Raw genomic sequence first — 19,143 nt, forward strand, 5'->3', positions numbered from 1 at the left:
GAAATAACCCATGTTTTAAGACCACCATTTTCATTTGCATTCTTGCTTCCTTTCTAACTAGAAATTTGGAGATCTGTAGGGACTGAGAGAAATAATAAAGTAAATGGGTGCTTCTTGATGTTTCTCAAAGAAATTCTTGAAGGAATTTTTCCAAGTGCTAATTTTGAGAAAGAAGTATGTCACATCATGCTCCTTTTTCCCTCCATTTAACTCACTGCCATTTTGGGGGTTATTTATAACTTAACATGTGAACTTTGGCACAGCTCTGTGGAAGAAAAATGATAAGGTTGGAGTACGGAGGTCAATAAGCATTTGTTGAATTATGTAAAAACAAATAATAAAGGAGATATATTAAAGAATGACATTTGGGGGGGGGATGGGTGACCTATGATTTTGTGGTTCCTTAGAACAAAAAGAATAAATTGCATTACAAAAAGAATGAAGAAACTGTAAATTTTGATATGGAAAGAACTCCAGGATGTATTAAGTGGAAAAAAAAAAGTTGCAAAAATAAATTGGATATTTTGCTCCCTTCTGTGTAAGAATGGGGAATTTTAGAATATGTATTCATATTGCTATTATTTGCATAGAAACTGGAGTAATACACAAAATCTAACAATTTCAGTGGGATAGGGGCAGGTGTGAATGAGACTCCTCATAGTAAATCTTTCTCTATAATTTTAATTTTTGGACTATGTCATGAATTACCTATTCATTTTTTTTTTATTTGCAACACATAGTTCATATATAAAGATGGAAAAGTAAGAAAATTCCACATTTATTTTGGTAAAAAAAGTTTTGGGTCAGTGTCTTAGTTTGTGAGGGCCGCTGTAAAAAAGTTCCACAAACTGGATGCTTTAAAAAAACAGAAATGAGTTGGCTCACAGTTCTGGAAGCTAAAAGTTCAACTTCAAGGTGCTGGTAGGGCCATGCTCTCTCTGGCATCTTTCCTGGTTTCTGGTGTTTTGCTGGAAATCCTTGGGCTTTGATTTCTGCCTCATTTTTCACAAAGCCATCTTCCCCCTCTCTCTGTGTGTTCAATTTTCCTCTTCTTGTAAGGACACCAGTTGTGCATTAAGGGCCCATCCTAATCCAGCTTGTCCTTCTTAACCAATAGCATCTTCTAAGATCCTGTTTCCAAATAAGGTCTCAGTCATAGGGTCAGGGGTTAGGACTTGAACAAGTCTTTTTGGGGGACAGAGTTCAAGCCATTGCAGCCAGTAAATGCTGAAGAACTTAATATAAATAGTGTACTTGGCAAATTATTGTTTATTCTACTCTTTCTGCCATGTATTAAAAGAGATCAAATTCTGAGACAAGCAAACAGCTTCGAAGTTATAATTAAGGACAAGATTACTTTTCATTTATATGAGGCTTTTCATCGGCGGAACGCATGCTTTGAGAGCATCACCTCGTTAATTCTCACCAAAGGCTTTTGAATCAGCTAAACAGCCAGTAAGTTATCCTTGCCACCAGTAGAGAAATGTAGTCAGAGACGTGTTGGGAGTAGCAAAAGATCAACCATGCCTCATTCCCTTTGTTAATGAGAAGGCCGGGGCCTGGGGGCTCACAGACAAAATCGTATCACAAAATGAGCTCCTTCCTTAGAAAATATCACCTATTATTAAAAAACTATACAATAAATATGAAACAGACATTGAGTACTGCCCTTTAACCTTGTTTGCCTCTAAAAACCCTATTTCCAGCTACCAGATACCTTCCCTCCCCTTGATGGGAATGCTAATAAAATATACAGATATCTTTTTCTAGAGTTTAAAAATCATCAACCTGCTCAAATAAATTAATATTGCCATCCCATTGGCTTATTTGAAAGGAATAAAATGTACATGGACAGAAATAGAGAAAAAGAGGTGGTGGTGGAACTGTCGGAGGGTAGCCAGAATGAAAAGAAAATCAATGGAGATAGAGCAGACATTGGTTGTTATAACCATCCAGCACACTGACCCCACACCAACATCCCTCCCAAAGCCTTGTCTCTTTTTAATAGAAGGAACAAAGTCAGGCTTTAAAAAACTTATCAAGTACCAACAGTATGACTGTAAAATGATACCTCTATTTTAGTACCTTTTCTAGCAATTAAAGAAAATTCCAACTATAATTTCATATTTGTTAGGATTATATTCCCTCAAAGGATTATATTCCCTCAAAGTCAGTTCTAAACAAAATGTGTTCTCAAATAGCGGTGCCTAAAAGATACATGATAGCTCTGAACTGGCTCTTGAGAAATGAGTGGGTTTTTTCTCCTGTATTGAAAACAGTGAAATCAAATTAATTATTTTCTGGTCTATTCAAGATAAATTACTTACATTAAAAATAAGAAGTCATAGAGAATCTGTCATTCCAAATAACTCATATGAATTTAAAATTGGTAATACTAAAGGACCTAATATATAGCTCCTCTTTCTTAGTAAAAATTAAATTAACTACAGTTTTATTTGTGCTTTGTGCTAGCACTTTCATTTTAATAAAACTACCTTCCCACTCTTAGATCCTTATGTCAAAGTGTCTCTGATGTGTGAGGGTCGAAGATTAAAAAAGAGGAAAACAACCACAAAGAAAAACACTCTAAACCCTGTGTACAATGAGGCCATTATTTTTGATATTCCTCCGGAGAATGTGGACCAGGTCAGCCTCTCCATTGCAGTCATGGATTATGACAGGTAAATGTATCGATCTGTTCACTGAATGGTCTCATTTAGTCTTAGGCAGGCAGAATTTTACTGCAACAACAGTTTTAAAATTTAAATCAAAAAGGAAAATGTTTCAGTCAAAATTATTTGATTTTTTATGTACAGTCTTTTTAAAAAGATTTTCCAAAAGAGTTCATTCTTAAATTGATGAACAGGACACACCTGGAGCTAGGAAAGAATGGATCCAGAAGCTATCTTGAATACATTATGGGAACTACTGTTGTGAAGCCTTTTCACAGCAATAACAAGGATTACAAAATCAGATTTTGTTTTCCCAACTTGGCTGGAATACAAATGTTGTGATTCTTGTCTGAGCTCTGTCATTAACTGTGCATAATGGCAAATTACGTGATCTCTTTGGGAATCATCTTTTCCTACTGTAAAACATTAGCATTATATGGAACCATCAACAATAAATATTAAAAGTGGAAGATGAATACTGACAATAGGGATACAATCTTGATACCTTCACATAAATCTTAAAAATATTGCTTTGTGCGTCGTTCTTCCAGCCCACAGGCTTTAAGACACTTCTCCTTTAATAGAATAAACCCCCAACACCCCTGTGCAGCTATGAGGGTTCTTCATGAAGCGGCTCCTCATGTGGCTCTCCCACCTTTCCCCTTGTCTGAGCTGTCCCCCACTTTGTGTATCTGTTCCCACCGTGCTTCCCAGCCCTGCCCAAGTCAGTTCTTCCGTTACAACTCTCTCAGTTGACCAGCCTCTGGACTCCTGTCCCACTAAATCTCATATCTCTTATTTGGCCCTTACTCTATACTTCTTTTTATTGTTTGGCTTTCTGTATTTATTTATTCATTTATTTATTTTGGAAAGGAACACTATATCTTTAACCTACTAAATTATCACCACCTGGACAGTGCCTTCCTATATTAATTTTGTTCTTATGATGACACAAATGAACACACATACACAAATACTCAAAAAAAGTGTCCATTTTACAGTATCATGAAAATGGTAGTAACCGGGACCCTAAAACCTAGGGACATTAGCGTCCTATCCTCTGGCTCAGACCTAGCAAAACTAAGCACTGAAATATAGGATTAGTCACACCTTTTATTTGAAATGAATTTATATCGAAGTACAAAAAAAAACCTGTGAACATTTAGATTTGTGTGTGTGTGTGTATGTATAGAGAGAGAGAGAAGAGAGTGCACTTAAATTAGTTGAAATTTCAAACTCTAAAAATATTGTGAATGTTTTACCAGCAGCCCTGTCCTGCTTTTACCAATTACCCCAATTGATTTCTCACAGCATGACTGCAGGTAGATAAACTGAGCATTTAACCCAGAAAATTTTTAAAAGTGGTCTCTGATGATCAATTGAAAACAAGATAAAAAATTTTGATTTCTAAAAAATTATTTGGGAAACCTCGTAGTGAGGATAGTGATACTAACATACATCTAGGTCAGTGACAGGAAGAAAGTAATGAAATGTCCTAAAATCATCTTAAAGTCTCCTCAGAGATGTCTTTCAAAATAACTCAAAAGAAACTCCTCTAAATACCATTCAGTTCTTGGGAAGCAACTTACCACACGCACTCTTGAATCAACTGCCCTGATTCGAATCCCACCTCTGCCTCTTACGTGGTATGTAAAACCAGGCCAGTTCTTTATCTTCTGGGTGTTTAGTTTCCTTATCTGAAAAATGAGATGATAATAATAACCCATGTTACTATGTGAGGATTAAGTGGGTCAATACATTTAAATTACTTAGAACAGTGTCTGGCACATGATAAGCTCTCAAATACATTAATTATTTTGATTTATTACTATGAAAACAAGACATGAATAAGAAATTGGAGGAGGTCCATTAGGTTCCTTTGCTGTGCAATATTAAATCAAATGCCATCTGAACATAGCCCTGCTCTGTTTAGTTGTAGTACAAGTGGAAATGTACACCTGACATATCATTTAGAGTCAATTAAATGTGGTCTGTTACGCAAGAAACTGGATAACGTACCCTTGGTGAGAAATCTAAACATCACTATAAAGCATTAAACACTTGAGGGGGAAATGAGGTTTGAATTACATCACTTAAACTTAATACAACTGATTCCAAGAAAGGAACTCATCATATATGGAGGGCCATGCTGGTATTTCTCATTCACGCTATTTTAATGATTATGAAAATGTGCTCAGATTATAGAGCAGTAAAGTGGTTCATGCATGCTCCTTATACAGATACATTTTTGAATTCTGATCCTGTTTAGTAAATGTTAGTTTACTTAAGACTTTTCATTTGACCTGAAGAAATTTAATCAGTAAAATCATCTAGAACCTGTAGCAAAATCTAGTGTTTTAATTGTATATTTAAAATTTTACTAAGATGTGTGAAATGCTCTTTATCTTTGAATGTTTGAAATGAAAATATAATATTTTGTGAATCATAGGGTAGGACACAATGAGGTCATAGGTGTCTGTAGAACAGGACTGGACGCCAAGGGTCTTGGGCGTGACCACTGGAATGAAATGCTGGCCTACCACCGAAAACCAATAACACACTGGCACCCCTTGGTGGAGGTAAGCCCTGTGCTTTCCTGACATCTATTCTCTAAATATTATTTTTCTGCTAACATTTATATGAAGTTTTATACAGTCACCTATATTATTGTTAACAGACATTGATCTTGCTTTTGTCCCACAGTCTCTAATGTCTAGTATTCAAAATTCTGTATGCCTACTTGGATTTTAAACATCACTAGACTTTCTGGTTCATATACTTTTGGACGATAAGCCCACAAAACTCTGTTTGTTTGTTTGTTTGTTTGTTTTGCATAGCTTGAACACTTACATCAAATGAGTGGTGGAGCAATCTTATAAGTTTATTACTAACTGGGGAGTAAAATTGGTGCTTCTGTTTTGTGAAAACAGCCACCTCACCTACAAAGTTCCCCAGATTCCCTAATTAGAGATGCTTTGTCACCTAATTCAAGTCTTCTGTGTTAGGAACAGGTATGTCTTCCCAAACTCTGGTCAAGAAGGAAAACTGATCATGAATTTTTTAAATAGTGAGGAGTCAGCTTGCCTGAGTTCAAAGCCTAGTACTGTTGTATGAATATGTATTGTGGATCTTTGGGCAAGTTACTTTAACCTTTCTTTGATAGTAGCAAACTCATAGAGTAAGACTAGACAAAATATTGAACATTAAATGCTTTGTGCAGAGTATAGGACAATGCTAGCTATTACTATAACTATCATCAATAGTTACATTAACCCAAAGTATTTTAACCCCAAGACGGATTTTCTGTTGGGACTTTTAACCATAAAGTTTGTTGCCAGTCTACTCAGTACACAATGCTGCTAGGTTGAATGGTTTTCTTTCCCAAAGACAGTTGTTGGAGCCTCTTGAAGAGGCAGGTTGACACAAAGATGTGTAGTAGACAACAGATTTTATGCAATTCAATAAAAAGAATCGTTATAAGACCATCCAGCAAATGAATGATACAGCATCCTTCTCTCGTTCTGGCACTAGGCACTGGTTTGTATGAAAGAGACTGTACAGTGTAATTGACTAAGTATCAGTAGACCTAAGTTCTAATTTCAGCCTTTGTGACTTTGGTTATGTGACTTAGGACATTATACGGAAAACTGGATGAACATTGTATGAACTTTGCATGCTCTGACAATGGAAGGTGAACTGTTATCACAGATAGGCTTCCTGCTTATATGGGAATATTCCAAGCTTTACCTCACTTCATCTTTTAATTTAAATCAGAAAAGACAGACAGACAGACACACACACAGAGACACACATTCACACAGCGTCTTTTCCTTGTGTATTTCCAAAGTATAGACACATGTATTCTCTGAATAGCCCAAAAGTCTTGGTAAAGTAGCATTTTGTTTCAACAGTGTATATTGTCTAAAGTATACTCTACTGCTTATTGTATGATTATTGTCATTTTCCTGGTTCTTATCCTTGTTTTTATTGAACGTTTGAAAAGTAAACTCTACTTCTAAGAATCTAGACGGGAAGAATGCTTTCCTGGATGCATAACCACATTAAAGGCAGAGCTGGGTTCTAATCCTTGCTCCTCTAGCTGTCTAAATAGAGGGAGTCTCAGTCTGCTGCAACTGCATTCTCTGTATTTAAAGAAAACAGAAATTCATGTTTTTACCTAATTCACAGGAATGATGTGAGGAAAAAGGAGATAAATGTGAATAATCATTTTAAACTCATAAGAAGAAAGATTCTGCATGACCTAAGGCATGTTATAATAACTCTGTTTAATAATTGGTATATGTTTATCCGATGAAGGGGAGTTGTGGAACAGATGTATATTTATGTCGTAGGACATGTGGGCACTTTTCCAGCATAGTAAGATGCACAGGAAAGATAAGTCACAATATGGGCATAAGAAAAAGATATCAGCAGTATTCCTGGTAGCTGAATATCAAGTGGGATTAAAAGATTATTTAAATGTACCTTCTCCAAAAATTTAGCCCCCTTTTTCTAACTCCTGCTCCTATGTTCATTGGTCGAACAGAACACATGGATTAGAACATAAAGACCTAAGAACTGGCTGGATTTTGCACTGTGGGAAAGTGATGAGTGTCAAATTATGTGTGTTCCTGCCAAAGAAGGGGTAAAGTGAGAAGGGAACAATTATTCAACAGCTGAGTAAATTGGAGGGACAGTGACTGAAACGTCATTTAGAAAATCTGTTTATTTTCTATCTAGGTAATCAAAAGATGATTCTGCTGTAATTAAACCTTTAAAATACTTGTAGATATATGGTGTCCTTGAGAAATTACTTTCTATCATTCACAGTCCCATCTGCAAAATCCAGTCTGTCTCCACCCATTAATTACCTCTATAAAAATCATCTCCTGCCTTGGAACAAGTGGGATGCAGTCTCTTGCATCTAGAACCTCTTATTGCTCGTATCTAGTAATCACCCCTCACTATAGTAAATCATTAGGGGTTATTTTTCCAAAATAAATAAAAACATCATAAAATGTGAACTTAATCTGCATTTATTCATAGTGTCTGTACAGTGCTGCTCAGTGTAATATCTATGCACTGGGCTCTGCCTATATTTCTACACAGTGCTTGTGTTGCCTCATGCTACCTGAGAAAGTAAATTCTGGAGGGCATGAGGAATTGTGCATATCTTCTTTCCAGATGTTTCCATATTATGGGTGAATATGAACTATGAAAAAGTAGCAAAAGTGACCCACTTTGTTATTTTTCTGTACTAAATCAATTATTATGAAATTACTGTCTTTCAGTTACCTGGCCGGGCAACCAGTTTTGATAGTCAAGGATCCTGTTCCTCTCCCAAACCACCATCCACACCGTAATGCCTCGAAAACAAAACCATTCTAATAAGGATCTAGGACCACGTGCTCATCAGATTAGAAAAAAATGTGGAAAGTTTGATTTCCTCATTTAAAATTTGTCCATGGCAATGAACAAATTTTCTGTGCAGTTTTTTCATTTACTTTTTGTCTGTTAGCTTTGAATATCTTAATATATTTTACTTGAACACAAATAGTCCTTAGTTGCATAAGGCATTTAATTTTCTTGGCTTATACCTATTAAAACAAGGAGTGTTTCAATAAGTTGTAATTCTTTGCATAAGCCAAGAAATAAGTTTATACCATACTTATCTGCTGTTGTATAAAGTAGCACATGTCATGTGTATGGTTTTGATTTGATTATAAGTATGTTCATTTACAATTGTGCACATGGTTCTATATAATCTTTAATGGAAAATTTGAACTTACGTAGCATTAAATTATTAGGCAATCAAATTAATGTCACTTATCTGATAATATAATTCTCTTTCAGTCTTAACAAATTCTTTGTTTGGTGAGGTTTGGCTCTGCCAAACTCAAAATTTTGTCTCTCAATCTTGTTCTTTAAAATATACAGATAAAGCTGTAAATTTAAAGAACTATTTTGAATATGAAGTCAAGAAGTAATATTTAGTAGTTGGAAAATGGAGGGTGAGCCACTTTGGCTACCATTTTATACTGTCTCAGTGTTACATTAGCTCAAACATCTGTTGGACTGTTTAACTGATATTTTAAAAATTCTAATAATAATTAATCTCAAATGTAGCATTAGTATTCCTAAGTGAATAAAATCAAAACTTGCTCAGTTTTTAAGTGTTTATAAGGTTCTCATGTACTGTGCCATGTAATTTTTGTGACCTGAAGCTATAATGTAGATCATATATTACTGGTACACCATACTAACAGACACCAAAGCAACAATAAAACTGTCTGTGCTTGTTGTCGCTTAGCTTATACACAGTAATAGTGACTTTTAAACTTGGTCAGAAACTAATCATTGGAATTGAGTATTTTCTTAAAGAAAGGTGGAATTATTTTTCAGCAAACTACAGAAATATACCGTAAATAATAAAACTTAAACATTTAATAAAAATAAACAAATTAACTCTAAAAGCCCAGACCTCCAGTCGTTTCATGAAAGGCATTTGCCTTCATAAGGATCAAGGATCAGGCTACTAGTCGTAAAAACTATGCAAATGTTTTTACAGGACAGAACTTTCTTTTAAATCAAGTCAACTTTTTATTGTCTTGCTTCTGAGGTGTATTAGGAAGGGCCTACTGAAGTACCCCACCCTAACTTTTAAGATGTGCACTACAGATAGTGTGTATTTCAGATTTATCCCAAAATAGGAGATTAGGTAAAGGACCAGAAAAAAAGCAAGAAAATCTGTACTTAGAATATAACTAAAAACATATATACCAGAAAGTCTTACCACAGCGATTACAACATTTTTTAATGAAATCATTTATTTTAAAATATTAAAAACTAAAAGGTTTTAAAAGCCTTGAAATTTTGTTCGTTGGTATTTCTCATGATGGCATTACTGTTGGGATGTAAATATTTTATACATTAACATTTTCAAACACAATTCCATCCTTGTACCATCCTAATGAAAACACATATTTCTAGTTAATATCCTCTCATTGAAACTACTAGAAAACACCTGTTTTAAAATAGTTGGCTACCTTTTGAAGCCTAAAAGAACTCCTTGCTATAAGCAGAATGATTGAAGTGATGCTTCCATTTTGGAATTCTTTGTTTTATTGGGAAATATGTCAAATGGGAAGACAAGAGTTATTATTAGAATGCCATTTTTGGAAATAACTGTTTTATTTAGATGTACCTGCAGCTTAAAACGAATCAGCAACTACATTTCCTAAGTGGGTCTAACATTTATTTCCACCCGAAAATATTTTAAGGACTTATTCATCCTTTGAAGCCCATTCTTCCCTTAGCTTCCCAAGCAGAAAAAGCCAATGCCTGTGATGAAAAAATGCCAACAAACAACCATTCAGGAGACTTTTATTTGGAGATTGTAGATTAAAGAAAGTTTTTAAAGAAATGTAAAAAATATTGTTTCCTAGGGTTTAGAATAAAGTTCACATGCCACAGTGCTTTTTAACCTGTGTGAGAGAATAAAGAAAGGAAATTCTCAACTCATCTTTCATGCAGTACACGAGAGAAGTTTACCATCATGTTGATAAAGCATGGACATTTAAAATGACAGCTCACATTATAAAAATATAATCCTACCACTTTTAATACAACAGACCCACACTCTACACAACCTAACTTCCATACACATATAATTTCTCTTTCTGCTTGTAATTAAAGATGGATTATTTTTAGTTTCAGTATTTAAAATAAGGTTTGGTTTTAGAAATGTCCTCCATTAGTATGTGTGGGACATCACCAGATTTTAATGACAGCACTGACACATGAAGTTGTTGCTTAAATGTATGATGAATACCTAATTTCAGGGACTTACGAAATATACACCTAAGAAAAAGGAGTAAGGGTTGATTCATTAGCATAACAACGATTTTGTTTTTGTTTTTATCTGATTCACAAACAAGTAATCAGGAGAATGAGTACACTGAATCTAAAAAGAATATAAATGTTTGTGGAGTACACAATCTTCACAAAAAGCTGAAGTTTTTGTTTTTTTTTTCACACTGGTTTTCTAATATTTTTCTTGACAAATTTTAACTCTTTGTCAGACCAGCCATGTGTTTCTGGTACTACATTTTACATGTAAAAAACATGTAATTAATACATTCACAGTCAAGTAAAAATATCATTTGAACCAGGACCAGGGAAATAGAGATAGAAATGCAAAGCCAAGCACCTACTTCTTATGCAGTTTTGGGAAGTGTGTGCATGTTCTAGTAACTGCAGGGAGATCACAACTGATCAATATTGAACTCAGGTTTTAGATAAAAGCAAACACGTTTGAACCTATTTGGTTGTAATATTTAATTGACATTTCCAACTGTGTTTATTCTCTTACAATGTTTACTATTTTAAAATTTTGTATTCTCAATAAAGAGCTATCAGTCTCTCAAAGCTTTCATTTAATGATTGCTTCAAAAATAAAAAAGCTCAACTTCCACTCTTGACTATCCAAAAGTTTTGCTATCCATGAAACAAAATACAACTTGTTTATTTCAGAATGAGTTGCCAAAAGAGCCAAAGACTACTACAAATAGAGACACAAAATTTTCACATTGGACATATGGTAATTTCTTTGCCTCTTTATAAAGAGCATGTGATATTATTTAAGAATGTATATTTTTTCATGGATTGAGTTCCAACAGATTTTTTTGCCACCTTAATTGTGATTATTACATTCTAAAAGAAGGAGAAGTTTTCTGATCAATCATCTAATGATTTAAAAAAAAAAAAAAAAAAAAAAAACCTGGAGTTGAAAAGAATTTAAGAAAACCAATCAAACTCTACCAAATCTAAATAGAATGTGGAGATCTGTTTTCTTCAGAACTTGTCTTCAGGCAACTTTGGTTGATCTGAGGTACTTACTTTATTTAAACTTTTATAATCTATAGGCTAAGAATTTATTATTGCCAATGAGAAATTATTTTAAAGCACTGAAAGTGCAATAATTTAAAGTAAAAATATATTTAATTAAATTGTATTTAAGGAGAGATGTTAAAGCGTATAAAAATAAAGATACTGAGATGCAAAATCAAAAATCCTTTATATTTTAACTTTAAGAGGAAAATGAATTCGCCACCATTGTTCAAAAACCCAACTATACAGCATTTTAATAGTTACTCAGTGACATTGCTCAGGATATGATTCATCTGAACCTACTATAAGGACCTATTATTTAAAAGAAAATGAGTTTATATTTTACATGTGCAACAGAGCTAATTAAATGCTATTTCCATTATGTTATTCAGTAATACTCTTTTAAGGCAAGAATTTTCTGTTTCATGACAAGACTTTTCCTAATTTATTTATCTTATGTTAATTAAACTGAATGGTACTTTAGTAAAAGATGTATTGGTAACTCTTTATCATCTGCCATTAAAGTTAACCAAAAAGATGTGTGTTTGAACAGGGGCAGTTAATTAATATTAGGATCTAGTATTTTCTCATACAAGTAAAAAATTGCTTTCATTTTCATCTCGTTCATGATGAAGACGGGTAACCAGAGTTTGAGTTGGTCGATTCACAATTTAATGCAATAGATACTTAAAAGCAGAATTAAGGACTGAGGTGGGAATTAACATGGATTTATTGATTGCAAACATTGTGAATACTAAAAAATAAGAGAACGGAGAGGCTTCTCCATGCCTGAAATGATTTAAATATACTTCTGCCAGGAGACATTGATTAGAATAATCCTATTTTTATTTATACTAAGTCACTAGAAAAGACTCATTGATATCTAGATGCAGATACTATTTATATGGAAATGTTTTCATCTTAAATCAATGCTAACTTCTTCTAAGCTCACTTGGATCACGAAAACTCTCCAAAGAGCAAAACTAAGCCTAATCTTTGCATCAAATTGCGAAAATAGACAACTTTCTTCTGAAATTTTGTTATTTGTATCTGCTGTACACAAAACCCTTGTTAACTTGATAGGCTGATGGATTTCAATCATTCAACTTCGTGATTTTGTGCCCTCAAAAACAATTTATTGGATATCAATTCCTATGTCACAGAGATGAGTCAGAAGTTGTTACGAGAAGTGGGTCTCACTGTTGGAAGGTTAACGCATTGCATATTTTTTTTGTTATCTCTTGCAAATTTTTATTTTCCTAATCTGAACATCAGCATAGTATATTATGACTTGGCTATGATTTTATGCACAAACTGGCCATAGAATCATGCTTTATAAGAGTTGCATGGTTTATTTTATTCATATCTATATAGATAATTTTATGAATTTTATTATAAAATTTTGGTTTTATTTTGTCTTCAAGACTCAAGTTTCCATTTAAAGAACATAGTTATTCCTAGAGCCAACAGCCTCATAAATTCAATCACAGTATAAATAAGAAGCACTAGAAAAACTCTAAATACAAAATATTTACATATACAGTTTGTTCATAAACAAAAAGGCCAATCCCAGTTAACACTATTCACCTTAACCTGTTATTGACCCTTCCAACTAAGAGAAGTGATTGGGTTCATGTGCAAAATATGGAGAAATTATAGAACACAGTGAAGCAAGAACATTTAAAAATAAAGAGCAAAAAGGTCAAAATAGAAAAGAACTCCCTCACATTTTAAGTGTGATAATTTTGTTTATGAATAGTCCAGAAGCCACTAAAGTTCTTCATTTCACACATAACATTGAATAATTTGGATCCATCACATTTGATCTTTTTGAGTACCCTTCAGTCATTGTTCATAAGGTGACTTTTTAACTGTACTTTGTGATTTGATACTTAGCCATTGTTCAAATCAATATCTTTGACTTCCGTATCATAGAACAGAAATTTTGAAATCTTTTGAAATTTGTGTTTCTGGCTTTTGTACATGGTAACCAGTCATTTGTGAAACTTGACAGCATATAATTGTATTACTTAGAACAAATGTTTTTGCAACCACATTTAAAAGATGTGACACATTTCAGTATTTTTACAATGTCTTCTTTAGAATGTGTAAACATATTTGTCAGGTTCAGATGAATTATGTAACAATGAAACCTCAAAGCTATTATGAAGTGTACAGTTTATGATTACTTTTGTAAAAGAAAATGGAAACATATTTGAAATATAATTTTACTGTTTCATATGTATTTTGAAAAAGAAATAAAGTGATTACAAATTATTTGTCTGTCTTTGAAGAGAACACATTTTCCAGATTTAAGTTTGAGACCTTTTTACTGATAATTTTTTCTTTCTTTGTTTTTGGTATCCATTACTAGTACAGAGTAATTCCTTAATAACTCAGCAACTCAAGCAACTGAATACCTTTTAAAAATCTTTAAATAGATATCATTTTTATCACAAAATTATTCATTTAAATCCCTGGATTATTTCCATTAAGTAGTAATGAAACAATAACAAGTCAAGTGTTACAAGAGTTAATAGACACTTATACATATTTGTTAAATATGTTTCACCTACAAAAGAATTTAAGTCCCTAGCTATACCTTAGCAGGTTATCCAGTAGTTTGGCAATTCCAGCTATGTTATTTGTTTTTGTTTGTTTGTTCGTGTTTTCCCTCAGATATTCAAAAGTGTTTTCTTAAGGACTTAAAGTATAGCAGAATTCTTGAAGATGGCACATAGGGAGAAGTGGAGTTTAGTTAATTCTCTAGAGCAGCTAGAAAATAGTAAGGAACAACTGTTTGAGGAACACCTATGACCAGACACACATTGTACACCAGTCTGAAATGGGTTACAAGGGCCAAGATCACAGCCTAGAACTGTAAATAAAGACCCGAAACTGTGGAGATTGGAGCCCCGCCTCCCCCAACACACGCACACACACTAGCATGATTGACTGGTTTGGAGTTACTTCTCTGTGGGGAAAAAAAAACAGTCTCTACTAGGAGTAAGGGAAGATGGCTCAACCAAGCTCCAATTGTGGTTTTAATTAACAAGTTTGAACAACTGAATACAAGCTATGAGCACAGATAAACCCGGAGCAAGCAGGAAAGGAACCTTGAAGTCTCTCTGGCAAAGAGGAGGTGAGGCTGATGAAAAATTAAAATATAAAATAAAATTAAAATTAAAATTAAATAAAACAAAATAAAATAAAATAAAATACAGGCTTGTGAAGTTGGTGAAGCTCAGAATAACAGAAAAGGGCTGTAACCCCCAAAATTGGACACATACAGCCAGATACCAACTATGGATCTTGACTGGTGAAATTGGATGCTGAAAACTGGTTTGAAAAGGGGATTTCTTTTTTTTTCTTTTTAAAACTATTCTAAGTAGATCATTAGAGAAAGCCTCCAGCATTTTCAACTGTCAGCACTGACTCAGGCAAACGTAGTTAAGCTAGGTCTGAGAGACAATGTAGGGAGTCAAGTGAAGGAGATAATACCCTAAAGATTATATCTTCCCCAAGAAAAGTGTGTGGGGTGGGGCGAGGCCCAGCTCAAGTGGCGGCCATCCTTCAGAGAACTCAGACACCAGGGACTGGAAAACTGAAACAGATTAAGGCCTTCCTCTGCCTCAGCCTCTGTCTCAACTACATCTTGGTAAAGGCAGGGTCTGCTGAGAATTAAAGTCACTGCACCTCTTTATACTGGTAAGGAGCTGCAGGCTGACAAGCACCACCTGCAGCAAAGGATAGGAAAAGCCCAGAATCAAGAGGCATCACAGGAAAGACTGGAAAACTGCAGGGTCTCATCAGGTAAACTTCATACTGATTACACCCCCTCCTGAGACCTGGGCCTATCTGGTCTGGGAAAATCTGATTGGGGTTGATAATATCTGGGTAGACCCTGCTCAAAAAAAAAAAAGTCCATAAAGGTAGGGCAAGAACCAGAATAACAAGAGTTGAAAAATTCTGATGTCTTAAACAGAAGCTATGCTACAGGTCTAGAAGGAATTCAAGTGAATGCCAAAGAACAGATAAAGAACAAAACCAACCAATAGGAAAACCATAGGTAAAGAGTGAAAAAGACCTCTAGAATAAACTAATCAAGGAAACCAGGTGCCTAGAAACCAACAAAAAGTTATGAGTCACACTAAGAAAACAAAGAAATGGCCCAGTCAAAGGAACAAACACTTCAATGAGATGCAGAAGTTGAAACACCTAATTAAAGATGTTCAAACAAACATGCTAAATCACTTCAAAAAATCAAATCAATGAGCTGAAAGAAGATATAGCAAAAGAGATGAGGGATATAAAGAAGAAATTGGGTGAACATAATGAAGAACTCAAAAGTTTGAAAAAAACATTAGCAGAACTTATGGGAATGAAAGGAATGAGAGAAGAGATGAAAAACACAATGGAGACTTAAAACAGCAGATTCGAAGAAAAGACTAGTGAACTAGAAGATAATACATCTGAAATCTATGCACAAAAGAACAGATGGGGAAAAAGACAGGGAAAATATAAGCAGGGTCTTAGGGAGCTGAATGACAACAGGAAGCACATTCATGTCATGGGTGCCCCAGAAGAAGAAGAGAAAGGTAAAGGGGCAGACACAATAATGGAGGAAATAATCACTGAAAATTTCCCATCTCTTATGAAAAACATGAAATTACAGATCCAAGAAGTACAGTCAACCCCAAACAGAATAGATCCAAATAGACCTACTCCAAGACACCTACTAATCAGATTCTCAAATGTCAAAAACAAAGAGAATTCTGAAAGCAGCAAGAGAAAAGCAATCCATCGCATATAGGGAAGCTTGATAAGACTAAGTGCAGATCTCTCAGCAGAAACCATGGAGCTGAGAAGGCAGTGGTATGATATATTTAACATACTGAAAGAGAAAAACTGCCAAACAAGAATTCTATACCCAGCAAAACTGTCCTTCAAAAATGAGGTAGAGCTTAAAATATTTTCAGACAAACAGACACCATGAGAGTTTGTGAACAAGATACCTGATCTACAAGAAATAGTAAAGGGAGTACTACAAGCAGATAGGAAAAGACAGGAGAGAGAGGTTTGCAGAAGAGTGTAGAAATAAAGGATATCAGTAAGGGTAAAAAGAGAAAGAAAGAGAAAAAAATCATTAATATGAACTACATTAATCAGTGATCTTGAGAGTTAAAGTTGAGAACACAGGTTATCAGGAGATAAAAAGAGGGTAGAGACTGGGCATTTGATACTGAAGGAGCACAGAATGTTCAATAGGATCCAGAAATAGATAGCACAATACTACCTGATGGTGACACAATATTATTGTGTTACTGAAAAAAGCTGAGTGTGAGTACAGTTGAAAGAGGAAGGCTAGGGGCATGTATGACACCCGAAGGAAAGCTGGAAGATAAGGATTTGGACTGTATAACTTAGCAAAACCTCGAGTGGACAATGATTGTGATTAAATGTACAAATATAAGAATGTTTTTACATGAAGAACAAGGAATGTCACCAATGCAAGGTGTTGAAAATGTGATGGTATATGGAAAAATAAAATCAATACCAATTAGGGTCTATAGTTAACAGTAATATTGTAATATACTTCCATGAAATGTAACAAAGGGAATTTATAAAACCTAATGTCAATAAGAGGAGGATATAAGGAAGAGCAATGGGAATCTTGGTGCTATGATTGTTTTTTATCCTTTTTACTTTATTTAATTTTTAATTTTTTATTTTTAACTCATTTTTTTCCTCTTCTTTCTTTGTGGAAGAAATGAAAAATATCCTCATATAGATTGTGGTGGTGAGTGCATAACTATGTGATTATAGCAGGAACCATTGATTATTACTTAGGATGGATTTTATGGTGTGTGAATAAAACTGCTTAAAAAATAAACAGAAAGATACAATCGCTGGAGAAAAGGTGGAGAGATAGTTGTCCCTGTTCACTATTGGTAGGGATGTAGAATGGTGGGCATCTGGAGGACAGTGTGGTGGGCTCACAAGAAGCTTACAGGGTTGTAATATGATCCCACAACCTCATTATTAGGTATATACTTGGAAGGACTGAAAGCAGGGACACAAATGGATATTTGCACACTAGTGTTTATGGCAGCAGTATTCACTATTTGCATTGGATGGAGGTGGACTAAGGGTACATTGACTGAAGAATGGAAGGGTAAACTGTGGTGTATACATACAATGGAATATTGAGCAGCTACAAGAAGAAATGAAGTTGTGAGGCATGCAACTAGTTGAATGAACCTTGAGGACAGTATTTTGAGTGAAATAAGCCAGAAAGGAAAAGACAAATGTTATAACACCTCACTGAAATGGACTATATATAATGGACTAAATAAAATGGACTAAATTCAACTCTGAGAGTTGAATCCAAGATCATCGATTATAGGGAAAGAATTATTGTAAAGGTTCCTAAATTGTAAGCTCTTAGAGTGGTCACATATATTTCTGAGTTGTTACGGTTATTTCTAAATTCTGAGATGCTGGGCTCTTTGTGTCTAACGTGGTCATCCTATGGAAATTCAGGTATCTGAGTGACAACTGAGACTCAGAGCTAGAGTCTGGCAGGTATGAATACCAGCATCACTCCATAAAACAATTGTTAAAAAAGCTGAAAAAGAGATCAGACTTCAATTAAAGATATGAATGAAGCTGATCTGGTTAGGATTAAGGCAGATCAAACCAAAGGGTAAAAGATGATATTGACTGTGTTTTAAAACTTCAATTTCTGTGTGAGACCAAAGGAAGAGATGTTTATTTGGTACAAAATTTATATTTTCTGTAGCATACTGCATGGTTTAACTTGTATGGTCAGTCTATTCAAACACCACAATTACATGGAACCTTGAACAGAGAGTGAGACCTTGTTGGTTTGTACAGGTTAGTTTGATGCCCCAATACATTCCAGAGTAACTGGGGCAGAGAATAAAAATGTATTTGCAAAGCCCCCTTGAGGGAGTGGGGAAAAATATGAAAATATTAAAGTTCCCCACCTGGGGAATTCCTGATATTATAGTAAGCATTTGGGACTACCAATTTAATAGGCCAAGCCCTCAATCTTGGGGTTTGCCCTTATGAAGCTTATTCCTGCAAAGGAGAGGATAAGCCTGATTATAATTGTGCCTAACAGTCACCCCCAGAGAACCTCTTTTGTTGCTCAGATGTGGCCTCTCTCTAAGCCAACCCTGCAGATAAACTCACTGTGCCCCGCCCCCCCACTCCCAGGGGTGTAAATTTCCATGGCTATATGGGACATGACTCCCAGGGATGTGCCTGGGCCTGGCATCATGTGATAGAGAAAGCCTTCTTGTTCCAAAAGGGGGAAGAGAAATGAAACAAAACAAAGTTTCAGTGGTTGAGAGATTTCAAATAGAGTCAAAAGGTCATTCTGGAGAGTATTCTCATGCATTATATAGACATCACTTTTTAGTTTTTAGTGTATTAGAATAGCTAGATGGTAATACTTGAATCTGTTGAACTCTAATACAGTAGCCTTGATTCTTGATGATGACTGTATAACTATATACTTTTTATAGTGTGACTGTGTAATTTTGAAAACTTTGTG

General features: G+C 34.6%; 1 protein-coding gene across 2 annotated transcripts in view; it reads left to right on the forward strand.

Moving 5' to 3' along the window:
• Positions 1-11,450, forward strand: part of SYT10 (synaptotagmin 10) — a 60,706-nt gene extending 49,256 nt beyond the window's left edge. The window contains exons 5-7 of one of the 2 annotated variants that reach the window (XM_037847998.1): positions 2,510-2,681; positions 5,122-5,251; positions 7,964-11,450. In XM_037847998.1, coding sequence (XP_037703926.1) covers positions 2,510-2,681; positions 5,122-5,251; positions 7,964-8,035 — 374 coding nt within the window. In that variant the 3' untranslated portion in view covers positions 8,036-11,450. Of the gene's footprint in view, positions 1-2,509; positions 2,682-5,121; positions 5,252-6,860; positions 7,079-7,963 lie in introns of those variants that run through there. The other variant, XM_037847999.1, reaches the window with a different exon arrangement.
• The last annotated feature ends 7,693 nt before the right edge of the window (positions 11,451-19,143 follow it).

The sequence above is a fragment of the Choloepus didactylus genome, chromosome 8 (genome assembly GCF_015220235.1).
Source record: "Choloepus didactylus isolate mChoDid1 chromosome 8, mChoDid1.pri, whole genome shotgun sequence".
Taxonomy (NCBI): Eukaryota; Metazoa; Chordata; class Mammalia; order Pilosa; family Megalonychidae; genus Choloepus; species Choloepus didactylus.